Raw genomic sequence first — 15,998 nt, forward strand, 5'->3', positions numbered from 1 at the left:
GCTTCGCACACAGGACTCCGGCACCTGGGCCCTCCTCCTCCTCCTCCTCTTCCTTTGTTCCTCAGTGTCCTTGGCCCCCACTGTGCTCCCTGCGTGCTGGGCAGGGATGTGAGCTCCGCTCCCTCCTTCTCACTTTGTGGCTCGCTGCACATTGGCCTCTGTTGTGTCAGGAGGCCTGAGCATTGTTGAAACGCTGTCACTTCACAGTATGTACGTTTTGAATCCCTTTGTTAGCCTCACCCTAGAATCCAGGGGTTTTGTGTTTTGGAAAAATGTAGATTGAGTGTGAACTTGTAGTTTTGGAAAAAGGTCAGCCCCTCCACAGGAGTAGCTTGAGAAAATAGCATCACAGAGGTGAAAAACTTGTCCAGCATTGCTAAATGTCCCAGGCCATCTGAAAGAAAGCAGGGCCTGTGATGGGAGACTAAATCGTCACTGACAAGGAGTGTAGTCAACCCCAGATGTGCTCAGAACTCAGCTCCTACCCCAGCTCTAAGGAATGGAATAGCAGCATTTTTTTCTCTGTGAACGTACAAAGTGTGTGTTCATCTCTGCACTCTTTAGTCTCACAGGTCTGCTGTCCCAGTGTTGGGCAGCAGGGTTGATTTAAAGGCTGGGGTACAGGAGGGGCAGCAGAAAAGCAGACATGAGAGGTTCTTAACTTGACAGGTGGAGTTCTACTCAATTGACGTCAGAAACACTCATATGAGGTTGCATATGAGGTTGCCGTCTCAGCCAGCCATGTGTTTGCAGCACGGCTTCAAGACGTCACAACTACTTTGTACTTCAACCTTTACAGCTGAAAAGGACCTTTTCCTACATCTACCCAGGCTGATCTGAAAATATAAGAAAGAATGTATGAAAAATTTGCCCAGAGCCCCTTCAAAGAGAGTGATTTTGAAATGTCACCAATTTCACCTCTGGCCCAGAGCTGCCCTCTCCTGCCCAGTGGGCCATGCCCCCCACCCTGCCCATGGGACTGTGCCATCCACATGTGCCCTGTGGAGGCCGGGCAGGCCTCCCTGTCCTACATCCCCAGCATATTTACTTTCTGAGAAATCCCCACCACTTCCACTGAACGGAAGAATTGAGCTTTTTACCAAGTGTTTTCAAGCTTTCAGCCTTTACAGATAGAGAAGTTAGCCATTTATCGTACAAGAAAAGGAGAGTCATGCTAAGTTTCCACCTTAAAACATACACAAAGATCCAACCCAGGCTCTGTTGCCTGGGGTGGAAGTAACAAAGCACTAACTACTGTTGCTTGTATAGTTACACCGTGTTAAAACTAGAAAGGACATTGCCAGACTCTGGGCCAGATGTCTTCATTTACACATGAGGAAACTGAGGCCCAGAGGGGGAAGGCCTTTGTCCAGGGTCCCTGGCAAAGGCTGAGCAGAACCTGAACCCAGGTCTGCTGACCCACAGGCCAGCATTTTCTCCCACACCACTCGACTCCCAGGGCACAGATGCCAGGGCAGCTGCCCAAAACAATAGCAAGAATGACCAGGATCATAAGGTAGAGATGGTACCAAGCAAGCGAGGGATGAGGAAGGGGGCTTGGAGGTCCTCAACAAGGGCCTCCCCCAACCCACCCCTTTGCCTGTTCTCCAGGTACCCCTAGGACTCCTAAGCACCTGGAGGATGTGGGGTGTTTCCCACAGGTGCCTCCTCTGACTGGGCCTGAAGCCATAGGGGGCACGGGACTGGATGCTGAGTTCCTGGGGCATCAGACAGGGAAACAGGCCCCAGTACCTCTAGCTCTCATGTTGGGGAGTGTGCAGGGCCTGGACAGGGAGCTCAGGGAACTCTGGCCCAGTGGAGCAGTGCACCCTGAAGGAGGCATGGGATTCCCTGCAAGGATCAGCATGGAGGAGGGGGAGGTGAAGCTCATGGGCTTTGAAATCAGGCTGACTGGGGCTTAAGGTCCTGGTCTGAGTGACTCTGAGCAAGTTACTTACCCTCTCTGAGTTTAATAACCGTTTCTTCCTCATGATTAACATGAGGAGCAAATGAGATGATGTCTGTAAAATATCTGAGTGTTCAATAAATGTTAGCTAAAATCAAAATTACCACTAAGGGACGCAGTGGCAGGTAGCAGCAGGTGCCAGCCACCTCCCATACCTGTCACATGGACCAGCATCTGTCCTCCATGGCACCACTGGAGTTGCCATCAATCTCTTCCAAGCCCCTACTCTACAGTCGACTTCATTATACATCTTTAGTCTCTGTCAATCTCCTCCAAGCCCCCACTTTAGAGATGATGTCAGTAAGCCTGGAAAGGCCAAAGAGCCTACAGTTAGAGCCCAGCTTCTGACCCCACCTTTGGTGTATCTCTTCCAGATTCATGTGCTCCCAGCTGCCCAATCAGGTCCTGAAGAGCATCAGCATCATTGACAGCCCTGGCATCCTGTCTGGGGAGAAGCAGCGCATCAGCCGAGGTCAGTGCCCCGTCCCCCGCCTCCCTCACCCAGTGCTGTCTGAGGCCCTCTCCTGTTTGAGCAGAGGAGTTCTGTCCCTATCATATTCTCTCCATTCTCCAAGACAGCCACAGCCCAGGGCACCCCACAGCATCCCTGGGCCGCTGAAGGGCCCAAGGAACAACCAGGAGGTCATAGCATCAAAGGCTCTGCCATTTCAACTAAGAAACTTTCTGGAGTCTTAGCCATAATCTCCTATCTACCCACCTCAGCATTCAAGAGGGGAAACATTCCTGGCTAACAATTCACTTGGACACATATGACAAAAAAATAAAGGAAGCAAGCTGGTCAGAGGGAGGAGAGAAGCCCTTCTGCTGCTCTTCCTCCCTCCGCACTGCGCGAATTCCATCCAGCAGCCCTGCAGCTCCTTCCACTGAGCAAGCCTCTGTGTGGTGTCTACTGGGGAGCAGACACTGTGCTGCACACTGGGGATGCAGCAAAAGCAGGTGCAGTTCCTGCCCTCAAGAAGCTTAAGTTCTATGAGGAAGACAGACATTAATCAAATTATCGTATAAATAGATGGAAGATGAGAACCAGGATAAACACTATGAGATGTCGGCCACACGTCAGGGTGTGAGGAGACCTGGCCTGGCAGTGGGGTGTTGAGAGAGGCTCCCCAGAGGATGCAGCCAGGATATGGAGGATGAGTGGAAATTACCTAAGGGAAGCTCTGGGGTGGGGAAAGAGAGGCTGTATGCGTTCAGAGGAGATCTAGAAAGAATGGAGAATGCTTGTAAAGATCAACGAATCTGGGCATCTTCAGCCTTCAGAAGATGAGGCTGAGGCAGCAGTTGTTTCCAGACTGGTGCGTTGTGGTTTAAACAGATGCGCCCGCTGTTTCCCCTCCCTCCTGGAGAAGGGGCCATAGGGGCAGACCAGAGGACACAGTAGACATAGACAGGAAATGCCTGGCCGGGAGGGCATTAGGATGGATTCCTACAGCCACGGAAGCAGGTCAAGTAATTCCCTCACCCTGGCCTTTGAAACAAAGGATGGTTCCTTGAGGCTTTGCTGGGAGGGAGGAGATGGAGCAGATGAATTGCTGCTGTCACTGCTCGCTAATAATTCTTCACAGCCCCTTGGAAGCAAGTCGGTAAAACTATGCTGAGAAGTACTGGCCTGCCAAGGGTGAGCAGTGGCCTGTCTGGGGTCGCAGCCATGGGTTATGGCCGGGCAGTGACCTCCCCCACAGCTCATGAAGCAGAAGTGTAGTCACACAGGCTGTGCTGGGTCCCATGACAGGGTAATGAGAGGGCTCCTGAGGCCAATAAGCACCCTTTGCTCGTGGCGTTTCAGAAGCACCAGCTCTGCTGCTTCCATGGTCCCGCAGAGAACTCAGGGCTGCCCTGAGCTGAGGCCTTCCCAGGGCTAGCCCTGCTATGCCTTCGCAGCTCAAGAGGGCCCACGATACCCAGGCCAACCTGAGACCTCCAAGAACCCTGTGAGGCTTCAGAAAAAAGCGTGTTAATAAGTATTCTTCCCTGTTAGATGTAAAGGATTCAAACAATGAATAAGGAGTTAAAAAAAAAAAAAAAAAAAAAACTCTTGCTGTCACAAATAACAATGATTAATGACTTTTTCTGGCTCCTTAGAGACTTTTTCCTATGCATGTATAAACACACCATTTTTAACAGAAATGTGATTACCGTGCATATTTTCTACAACTTGATTTTTTGCCATAGCAGTCTATCTCGGACATCATTCCATGCCAGTTATTCAGATTATTTCATTCCTTTTAATAGCTGCTTGACTTCCATTAAAGGAATATAATATAGTTTATTTAACTAATTTGTGGATATCATGATTGTTAACAATTTTTCACTCTTACAAATAGTGTTACAGGTGGTCATCTTTTTTTGTGCATCTTTACACCTCGGTGCCAATAAATTTTTTGAAGAGCCAGTTTAGCACCATGAATTTGGACCCAGACTCTTCAGATAAAATGTTTTGTTTTAAAAGGAAAATAAAGCAAGCATGTCCCATAGCCTTTTTAAGCTGCCCATATTTCTCTACTTGTATGTGTCTGACCGAAATATGCTGGAGAAGTATGTGGTCCTGGTAAATCTTTCTTTTTACCTCTAAATTTTGAGACCTCTAGACTTTGGCTTCCACCTTATCCATTTCTTTTCACTGGTAGGCCCTTGGCCAATTCTAACCATCCATGTTCTTTAGAGTTTCTCCTTTACTTAGTAATTATAAGTGTCTTTCAAACAGTAGCTCCTTTACAATAGTGCTAAAAGCATAGCATAATGTTTTTAGTATGCTTTGAAGATCGTTTCTTTCTATCACTTTTAATATAATCTGACTCATATCCTGGTTGGACTTACTGTGGCATGTACTTACTCACATCCTATGCACAGAAATAGCACATATGGTTCGAGCCAGTCAGCTGGTCCCTGCCACTGATGGACATAGCAACTGGTGGGGAAGGACTGAGGGCCACAACAACTGCACTACAGACTGTGGCAAGGGTTCCCAAGCCTGGGTGCCATATGGTGTTCAGGACACATTGGTGGTTGGAATCACTGACGTCTTTAACATACGTACTCCACAGAATATGTAGTATTTCAAAGTTGCTTCAGCTTAAACTGTTGCAAATAGTGCTGCATTCTCACATCTGACCACTCGTACATCCAGCCCTCCAGTCTCAGCCGATCACAGCCTCATCTTCACCAGGAATGAGTGTCAGCACTGGGTGATAGAGTAGGTATAGAACGTGACCCCACAAGACATTTATACCATCACTTTTGACGTTCTGGGTGGGGCTTTGCCTCCCTTACGGTGTTGTGCCTGTGTGAGGGGAAAGGGGGCAGCTGACGTGCCCTCCTCCCTGCCTTCTCCTTTTCCCTTGTGTGGCCAGTGGATTAACCCTCAACAAGCTGAGTACTTGATCCTCATCCAGGAGGTCCCTTTTACACATTTAAAGAGTCTGTTTGAAGTGTGCATTAAAATGGTATGATAACTTCCACCGTGTAGTGAGCTCTCACTATATGTCTACACTGTGCTAATTGTTTAGGATTTATTGTCTAATTTAAGCCTGAACACAGTCATGAGAGACAGAAACTCAGCCCTGGTCAAGGAGAACCCCCTCACTATCATTCCTCCAGGAAAGCAGAGTCTTGCGGTGGTCATGAGAATTTTTCCCAGCTACTGGCAGATGGGTGACCAAGCCCAACACCTGGGGAGTGGACAGAGTAAAATTATTGACAGGGTGCCACATTGGAGAACAGGCTCAGAGGAGCGACTGCTTCCCACAGCAGCTAAAGGCTGCAGCTATGTGGGAACCAGCGCACCTTCTAGCCTGAGGGAAGGCTGCGCAAACCCTGGGCTGAGAGCTTGTTGGGAAGGAGGCATAGCTGTGGAGGAGGTAGGGGAGTGTGTGGTGACTGCTGAGCACTCCCAGGAAGACCACTGACTCCACCAAACCCCGTGTTCTCCCCATCAGCTTGGGGCAAGGCAGACGGTAGGTGGGCAGTTCAGCATTGTGCTACTTTGCTGGGGCTTAAAAGGGAGAAGGAGGGACCTGAACCGGATCATCACTGGCAGCCCTCGAGCACGTTGCCCAGGGTCCCAGAGCTCTGGGGCCAGGTGGCCTAGTGCCCAATGAGAGTGTACCCCCAGAGGGGCCAGCCCATGGCTCACTTGGGAGAGTGTGGTGCTGCTAACACCAAGGCCACAGGTTCGGATCCCTATATAGGGATGGCTGGTTCGCTCACTTGGGAGAGGGTGGTGCTGACAACACCAAGTCAAGGGTTAGGATCCCCTTGCCGGTCATCTCTTAAAAAAATAAGAACATACCCCCAGGAAGGAGTCCAAATGCCTTAGTGGTGAGAGCAGAAACAGGGACTCTGAACCTGGGGTTCAAGCTCGTGCCTTGCCTCACCTGTGGTTCCATTCTTCTTGCTAATTCTTCTCTTCGCAGAAACAGGGACTCTGAACCTGGGGTTCAAGCTCGTGCCTTGCCTCACCTGTGGTTCCATTCTTCTTGCTAATTCTTCTCTTCATCACATCCTATGCCTCGTTCCTTCATACTCTGTGCTGAGAAGATGGGCTAGTGTGATCACAAGTAGACATGGTCCTTTTGTAGCCATTCCTCTTGTCTAGGCCGGTCACTTAACATTTCTACATGATAGTTCGTGTTTTGTGATGTTAAATTTGAGACAAAACATAGCCAGCCCACTCTTATGTTAAAAGTGACCTTTACCAGTTGAAATCTGTCTTGGCACAACCTTCCATCAGCAGAATCTTAACAGTGACTTTAGAAGTCAGGACGTTGTGCTCCTTGACTTCCTGCCTGTGTCAGAGTGCTCTGAGCTCCAGAGTAAAACAAGCACCCAACTCAGCATTTTTGGAGGACTAAATGTCATCTAAATCTCCTATTTAGGAGCTATATAAGTGAAAGCCACTACAGTAATTGATTTTGGAGCAATTCTTAGTATATTAATCCATATGGAAACTCATTACCGATCAAATGCGCCTTAGTTTAATTATAGATAGCAGAAAAGCTTTAGGAACAAAAGATTAAGTTCAGTTACTAAACTGTAGCTTTCTTGGCCAGCATAAAAGGTTGAATTCCCATTAAGCAGGGATAAAAATGTTCTGATACATTTATAATAATTTTATTCTGATCAAGTAATAGCTCCCTAAAAGTTCTACAAACTTTTCCTAATTCTTCTCTTGTGTTTTAGAATGTTTGGAAAATAATGTTTGGATTCTTACGATTTTCTAAATTATTTTCCTGAAGTGGATTAGTTCACTCTTCAGAACATCCTTTGTGCCTGAAGACAGCATCCAGAATTTTGACTCTGTGATAAGGAAAGACAGCACATTTAGCTACTTGCACATCGTTGTTTTTATTCCCCCTCAATCTCTTATTCTGGCCCCTGGACTGTTGCTTCCTAGAAAACTGTTTATTCCATGCTGAGCCTAAACATAACCTAGCATTTGTTTCTGGACTTAGCCTGAACACAAGTGTGCTCCCAGCTACTTAGTACAAAGTTCTGGATTCTGGCTCCAGTCAAAATGACCCTGTTTAATGAGAACACTTGAAAAATTATAATATGGCAACGGGTGAATTTGTCCATCTATTTAGCACAATGGTATTTTGAAGGTACTGTTTTAGCCATAGATTATTCCTGTGGTTTCCTGAGAATATTGGGTTTTATGTAGCTTTCAGTAGACTTGTCTTTGGTAACAAACATACTTTTCCCATTTGAAAATTTAAATAACTCTAGAAAAAAAAACTATCTTAAATTTTCCAACAGATCTACTTGTATTCCCAGAACCAAAGGCTTGTCAAATGAAAATTTAAGAGTATCTTTTCCTAGGGGCTGGCCCGTGGCTCACTTGGAGAGCGTGGTGCTGACAACACCAAGTCTAGGGTTAAGATCTTCTTACTGGTCATCTTTTTTTTTAAAAAAGAGTATCTTTTCCTGATGTTTAAGCCCTTGTTTTCATTAATCCCAGTCTATTCCTCATTAGTCAACGAATAGAACCAAGAAGATGCTGAAAAATAAAAAGACAAAAAACACCTGTTAGTAAAAGTATGAAACAGAGAGGATCTACCTGCACTTCAGATACCATAACCGACAATAACAGAGGCTTCAAAATCATTGATTACCATTTTGACAGTTACATACAAACCTCCTCAAATCCTCCTAAGTTTAGCAACTTAAGGAAAACCCTCAAGAATAAAAAAGACACCTGAATACTGACAGGTAAGCACAAACAGGCTGTTTCAGGGGTCTGCCAACACAGCTAAGGTGCTCAAACACAATATCACAAAAGAATGGACAGAGCTAGGAAGCGGAGTGTAGAAATCCAAGCTGTGATTAGTGAGGGTGCAGAAAAAAATCTAAAAGGTGAAAACAGACCTCAATCAGGGAAGTCCAAATGCATCTACTTGACAAGTTTTTTTGAGCTTTAAAGACAAAAGACCGGATTTTGAAGGCTGCCCAGGAAAGGAAAGAGAACATTTAGAGATGTCCAGATAAGAGTGACTTCCCCTCTCAGGCTTTGGTACTGAGAAGGATATGAGAGGAAAACACACACCTACGCAAAAAGGAATGAGTCTTTTTTTCCTAAAAGACCAAGGAAGACTGGAAAAAGATGTTAGCCAGGTTCAACAGCAGCAAAGATCCCTATAAGAAGTGCAGGGAGAGCTAAGAGTGGCCAGCACATCCCAGGGCAGGGCAGGGTCACGGTGGGCAGCATAGCCCAAGGCTGTAGGTACAACCCTGGTTTTCATTAAGAGTTTCTGAAAGGGCCCTGCTAATGCCTATCAGGACCCCCGGGGAACCAGGAAGTTCAGGACTGACTTGGGTGGTATTATAAATGAAAGCAGGAAACAATAATTACATTAAAAGGGGGGATTGTGAAGCAGTGCTATCTCCAACCTCATTCTGGCCACCACACAGTTATAAGCACAGCCTAGGACTGTCGCAGCTTTTTAGTGGCACACACACTGTGGTCCCCTGAGCTCACTGGACATGTGGCCCTTCTTACAGATGCTGTGCCTGTCCCTGACTCCCCATCCGTGGTTGGTGCAGCATTCTTTGATTTTGAATTTTGTTTTATTTTTTGGTGTTTTGACTTGACTGCAGTTCAAACTCTCTTAGCTCCTCTCCCTGTCCACTGTGGCTCCTCCCAGCTTTAAGGCATCCGCAGGCTTCATCAGCATGCCCTTGTTCCTTCACCCATGGGTCCAGAAGTTGAGTGGACAGGGCACAACACAGAACTTTGTGGCACACCAATAGAGGCTGGCCTCTAGGTTGGCAGCAGTACAGTAGTGAAGAAATTCAGTCAAGATATATGGAACTCCTGTGTGCCAGGTACCAACCTAGGAATTGGGAGAATAAAGGTGAACAAAGGACCATCCCTGTCCTGGAGTTCCTACAGCCTAGTATGGACATCCAGCCAGTCACTTGTTCCAAAAGAAAGGTATGACCTAAATAGAGAGTTATTCGTTCAACAGGTACTTACTAAGCCAACAAGATGGACATGGTCACTCCCCTTATGGAATTTATGTTCTAATGGGAGAGTCAGACAAAAAAAGCAGATAAACAAATGAATAAAATAATAGTAAATAGTGAATACTAGGAAGAAAACAGACAAGACCTTGAGCTCAATGAGAAGCTAGTAAGGTGGCTGGTTACGCTCTAGAAAGGTGGGGGAACGCTGTGGAGGTAACCTGTTAGCCTAAACATTCAGCAGGAATCAGCTTTGCAGAGTGGAGACAAACCAAGGTTTTGCAAGTTTTGGATGACCACATTGTCTATTCAGATATTTCCCACCTGACATTTAAAGGATATTTAAAAATAATAAACGTTCAAGTATCAGATATTCACATATGGATTTAAATTCCTGCATATTCGTGTTTTTCTGAGACTGTTTCTGTAACCTACACTAATCTGTCTTTAAACCCAGAATCAAACAAATTACTTTCCTTGGCCCAGTCAAGGGTCTGACACCCCCGAGGGCTGAACTGTGCAGTCAGGCAGGAAGAGCACGGAAGGGAATCAGACTTCCTGGGTATGGATTCAGCTCAGTCACGCAGCAGCCATGGCCTTGGGAAAGTCATTAATCTCTCTGTAAAACAGGAATAACGATAGTACCTACGGTTGTTGTACATAAATTAACACACAGAAAGTGGAGAATAGTGCCCAGCCTAGCACATAGGAAGCAGTCAATAAGTGCGAGCTGCTATTACCTTCAGCATTATTGTGTTGTCGTTGTTGAAGCCCACAGAGCTTTCAGAAGCCGAGCTTTGTCTTCTGATTATGTTGGTCTATTCCCTCTAAAAAAGTCTTCCATCTGACAGAGTAGGAGAAATTTTTGTCAAGTTACTTGAAATACGGAGTTTGTTATTTGATAGCTGAAGATGCTATTTTTGAATAATTGTTTCTATCTTTTTTCTGTGTATCTCAGTCATTTTATTGATTAATAGCTTTTAAAATTTGAAATAAAAGGTCTCTGGAAGTGGAAAAGAGTTAAAAACCCTAACTGACCATCCAATTTAAAAAAGATTTGCTGAAAAAAGAATTTTAAAATAATGAGCAGATATTGTGTACGTGTGTGTAAACTTTTTGGCATTCCTTTGTTTAGAAATCACAGTATAAGGGCCAGCCCGTGGCTCACTCGGGAGAGTGTGGTGCTGATAACACCAAGGCCGCGGGTTCGGATCCTATATAGGGATGGCCGGTTAACTCACTGGCTGAGCGTGGTGCTGACAACACCAAGTCAAAGGTTAAGATCCCGGGCCGAGCCCGTGGCGCAGTTGGTAGAGTGCTGCGCTGGCAGCGCGGCGACGCTCCCGCCGCGGGCTCGGATCCTATATAGGACTGACCAGTGCACTCACTGGCTGAGTGCTGGTCACGAAAAAATATATATATATATTGGCTTTTAAAAAAAAAAAAAAAAAAACAAAGGTTAAGATCCCCTTACCGGTCATCTTTTAAAAAAAAAAGAAAGCAATCACAGTATAAAAAGAAATGAGAAATATTAGGGCCATGCTAGAGACCATTCAACACACATTTATATTGTCTACCAGGTGCCAAGTACCACCCTGAATGCTAGGATTTAAAATGAGTGAGACCTGGGTCCTGCACAGGCTGCTCACGCTCAGTTGAGGTGGATGCACATACAGTAAGGCACTCTGATAGCCTGTGCATTATAGGAGTTCTAAATGGGGTGTGCAGTGAGCAAGGGAACCCTACCGTTCCCCAGCAGGGAGGAGGGGGTAGGCAGTCAGCGAAGCTGCTAAGAGAAGGGTTTTCTTTCTTTTCTTTCTTTCTTTTTTTTTTTTTTTTTTTTTACTATATTCTCTCTCTTTAAAAAAAGGGGAAAAAATTCAGTGGTTTTTATGTGTTTCTAGAATAGGCCAACCATCACCAAAATCAATTTTAGAGCATTTTTATCACTCCAAAAAGAAACCTCATATCCATTAGCAGTCACTGCCCATTCTCTCCTTCCCCCAGCCTTAGGCAACCACTAATCCACTTTCTATCTCTATGGATTTGCCTATTCTGGATATTTCATATAAATGGAACCATACGGTATGTGGCCTTTCAGGTCTGGCTTCTTTCACTTAGCATCCTATTTTCAAGGTTTATGTATGTTGTAGTATGTATCAGTACTTCATTCCTTTTTATGTCTGAATAATATTACATTATATGGATGTACCACATTTTGTTTATCTATTCATCAGTTGATAAACATTTGGATTGTTTCCACTTTTTTGGCTATTATGAGTAATGCACTGTGAAAATTCACGTTTAAGTTTTTGTGTGGAGATATGTTTTCATTTATTTTAGGTATATATGCAGGAGTGCAATTGCTGAGTCAGATGGTAACTCAATATTTAACCTTTTGAGAAACTGCCAAACTGTTTCCAAAGTGGCTGCACCATTTTATATTCCTACCAGCAGTGTATGAGTGTTCCAGTTTCTCTACATCCTCATCAGTGCTTGTTGTGTATCTTTTTGATTCTAGCCATCCTAGCGGGTATGAAGTTGGTATCTCATTGTGGCTTTGATTTGTATTTCCCTGATATCTAATGATTCTGAGCATCTTTTCATGTGCTTGTTGGTCACTTGTTTTCTTCTTTGGGGACATGTCTATGCAGATCCTTTGCACCCCCACCCCCTGTCCTTTTTTTTTTTTGCAGCTGGCAGGTATGGGGATTTTTGCCTATTTTTTAATTGGGTTGTCCTTTTATTGTTGAGTTGTAATAGTTTTTTTATATATATATTCTGTGTACAAGTCAGATATATGATTTGCAAATATTTTCTCTCATTTTTTGGGTTGTATATTTACTTTCTTGATGGTATCATCTGAAGCACAACAATTTTTAATTTCAGTGAAGTTCAATTTATCTATTTCTTTTGTCACTTATGCTTTGCTGTCTTATCTAAGAAGTCTTTGCCTAATCAAAATCATGAAGGTTTACTCAGATGTTTCCTAAGAGGTTTATAGTTTTATAAGTTTATAGCTCTTAATTAAGTCATTGATCCATTTTAAATTAATTTTTGTATATGGTATGAGATAGGGGTCTAACTTCATTCTTTTGCATGTGGATATCCAGTTGTCCTAGCACCATTTGTTGAAAAAATAATTCTTTCCCCCATTGAATTGTCTTGGCATCCTTGTCTGGAAAATCAATTGGCTATAAGTGTGAGGGTTTATTTCTGAACTCTCGGTTCTGTTCCATTGATCTATATGTCTGTCCTTGTAAAGGGCTCTTCTTGATTAGGACCTGGCAAGATAAATAGGTGAGCTCACTGGCCAGCAAAGTCACAGTATTATGGCCCAGGGTGAGGATAAAGCGAGATGATCATGTGAAGTTCTTACCACAGTGTCTGCCTGGCATGTAATCAAGAGAGAAATAACCATGGCTGCCCTTACTATTGTTTTCTCTTCCAAACAGCAAAAAGAGTGTGTGCAATAACGAAGAAAGATGTTTGAGTTTGGGTCCTTTGGAGGAGTGGGAGTTGTGTGTGTGACTGGAACATGGGTATGTGGCAGGTGGGCACATGTGGCAAGAGACAGGGCTTTGTCCTGAGTCTGCATGGCATCCTGAGTGGTAGGAGGAGGGGACGAAGTGGTAGAGGATTCTGTGGAATAGAACGTATGTCCACAGGCTGAGGTTGTGAAGCCATTTTTATATTTAGGCTTTGAGTTCAGTGACCTGTCTCTGAGCTTTTTTGTATTTGGCAGCAAAAGAAACATGCCCATCCCAGGGGCTGGGTCTGATCCCCGATGATTTGTGGGCAGATCCTGTTTTCTAGCTAGTGCTAAGGCCAGTCTGAGGTTGGCTTGGGAGGTGCTGGACATCACTCACTACTTGGGCCTCTCGCAGGAAATCCTGATTTCTGTTTTGGGGAAGTGTGCTGACAAACACATTCATGGCTCCTTTTCTGCCAGTGTCACGGGAAATTCCACACCACAAGAGTTGCTGCTTCTGGCCCTAATATGAGCACATCATCGGCATGACTCAGAATGACATTTGCCAGGCCCTGCGAATACAAGCTATTAAGCTATTTTTAGTTTTTGTTAATATTTTAAATGCATAACTGATAATAAGGAATGACTGCTTTTACCCAAACGTTAGAACCTAGACTTTTACATGAAAAGCAAAACTAAAGTTTGGATGGAGAGAAAGGCACTTCTCTTCATTTGCATATAGAGCTCATGATCATAAAGCATTTCACAGGACATTTCATAGACATTGGGATACAGAGATTAATCAGAGAAAAAATTTTCCTCCTTACTCTTTTGAGTAATAGTGATAATAGCTAAAACTTATAGAGTACATTGCTAAGTGCTTTCCGTACAATATTAACTCATTTGCTCCCCACAAAAGCTCTATGAGGTAAGAACAATTACCCTATATGATAGAAGAGAAGACTGAGGCCCAGAGGGGTTAAGAAATTCACCCGCAGTCTTATGGCAAGTGTGGTAGCTAGGCTCAAAAGATCCCTCTTCTTCCTACCACCACACTGTGGACCACGCTCCCAGTATTCATGCCCTTTTGCAATCTTCTTCCCTTCAATCTGGGTTGACCCTCTAACTCACTTTTTGGCCAGTAGAATTCAGCAGAAGTGACAGATTTCCCCAGTCTACGTCATAAGAAGCCCAGCATGTTCTGCCAAGATCTCTTGGAATGTTTGTCCTCGGGGAAAACAACTGCCATCTAAAAAGTCCGACTACCCTGAGACCACCATGCTGTGAGGGAAGCCCAAGCCAGTTCCATGGAGAGCCCAAGAGGCTCAGGCAGCCTCCATGTGTTTGGCTGGCCAGCTGTGATTTGAATGAAGGAGCCATCACAGATGACCAGCTCAGTTGAGCCGTCAGATGACTCCAGCCCCACCTGGATATGACTATCATGACAAACTCCAAGTGAGAACCACCCAGCTGAGCCCAGACAACCCTCAGAACCACCAGAGAAAATATAAGTTGATGTTTATGCCGCTGAGTTTTAAGGTGGCTGATAACCAAAATAGCCAGTAAGTGACTGAGTAGAAGTCAAACCAGGCAGCCTGGTTCCAGAATACATGCTGATAACCACAAGAGACATGAACACAAACCAGGGCACAACAGTCACACAGAGAAGACAGCGCTGAGGAAGGATACCACACAAAACAATGTAATTGACACTTTTCCCCTACAAACACCAAATCTTTTTTTTTTCCTTTAGCAGTATCCGATGGTATATGAGACAGATAGTACATACCGTCTGTCCTTTGGGATAGACAGTACACACTGCCCTGCATTCTCATTCAAAGGATAGTAGAAAGAGGAAGAAGGTTTTCTTACACTGAATGTCCGCCTGCACCACACTCTGCTAGGTGCCCCCGGTCAATTTCTTAAACACCTACTAAGTGTCAGTGACCAAGTGCTTTAGATTCAACAGCAACAGGATAGACCCTGTGGCTGCCCTCGTGGTGCACACACTGAGGAGAGAGGTGGAGGAGCCAAAATTCAGAACAAATAAGTGAAACAGACTTGAAGAATTGCTGTGTCCCACAGCAGGGGCTGTTCCTATTTTAGATGGGTAGGCAACGGGGTCTGTCTGAGGAGGTGGCATTTAGGCTGGACAGAGAGAATGGAGGATTCTCATGGCAGAGACTTGGGGGAAGGGCTCTGCAGGAGAAGGAGCCACACTGGCAAGGCCAGAGGGTAGGTAAGACCTGACAGGTTCAGGGAATGCTGGTGAGCAGCCAGGAAGTGGTGGGCGAGGTCAGCAGGGCCTGCTGCTGTGAGCCATAGGCCTGGGGAAGGACAGAGGCTTCATTCCAAGAGTCACCAGAAGCCATGGAAGAGGTACCTTCTAACCTTCTCTTGATTATCAAGGATTATCATTGTGAACATCCCAGTGTTCTTGTACTGGGCAGGAACAGAACCATCCCTTGGTCTGCCACTCAGTTTCTGTGGATTGGTTGGTTTGGTTGGTTTTCTCTGCTCTTGGACCAGGCTGTCACTGTCATTTCTTCTTGTATCGTACCTGTTCGCAGGTCAGCCTCTCCCCTCCACTCCCCTTCTGCTCCTGAGCTGATATGGCTGTGAATGGTACACTGAAGATAGAAGTGGTGATTCCCAAGCTCCAGCATGCAGTTATCACCGGGGGAGCTTGTTAAATGCTGCTTCCCAGCACACGGCTCAGGGCATCGGGGGCGGCTGAGGGCTGCTGTCCAGGGGCTCTGCTGCAAGGGCCCCACTGTGAGGAATCTGGGCTGGTGCCAAGCCACCACTCCTGAGCCTCCTCCTCCCATGCACCCTGCCACCCCCAAACCAAGTGAAAGAAAGGATGGTGGCAAACTTGGAAAACTTACCAAAACAGACTTGAGCTGTGTCCTGAGGCTCTGTTTCCCCCAGATGAATGCTGCCCTCTCAGAGGACAAGCGGGGGGGACTCTAGTGAGAGAAGGTGGGGTGGGGGCAGCCCAGCATTGGGCTGGGCTCTGTGACTAATGAGCATCTCCCAGGGGAGGGCTTTGCAAGGGAGCAGAGCTAACTCTACCCCACA

At 45.5% G+C, this 15,998-nt stretch overlaps 1 protein-coding gene across 1 annotated transcript in view; it reads left to right on the top strand.

The window, feature by feature from the left end:
• The window catches only part of EHD4 (EH domain containing 4), a 73,747-nt gene that overhangs the window by 23,122 nt on the left and 34,627 nt on the right, over nucleotides 1-15,998 (top strand). Inside the window, exon 3 of the mRNA XM_063090515.1 lies at nucleotides 2,341-2,438. Coding sequence (XP_062946585.1) covers nucleotides 2,341-2,438 — 98 coding nt within the window. The remainder of the gene's footprint in view (nucleotides 1-2,340; nucleotides 2,439-15,998) is intronic.

This window comes from Cynocephalus volans, chromosome 3 (genome assembly GCF_027409185.1).
Source record: "Cynocephalus volans isolate mCynVol1 chromosome 3, mCynVol1.pri, whole genome shotgun sequence".
NCBI classification, from domain to species: domain Eukaryota; kingdom Metazoa; phylum Chordata; class Mammalia; order Dermoptera; family Cynocephalidae; genus Cynocephalus; species Cynocephalus volans.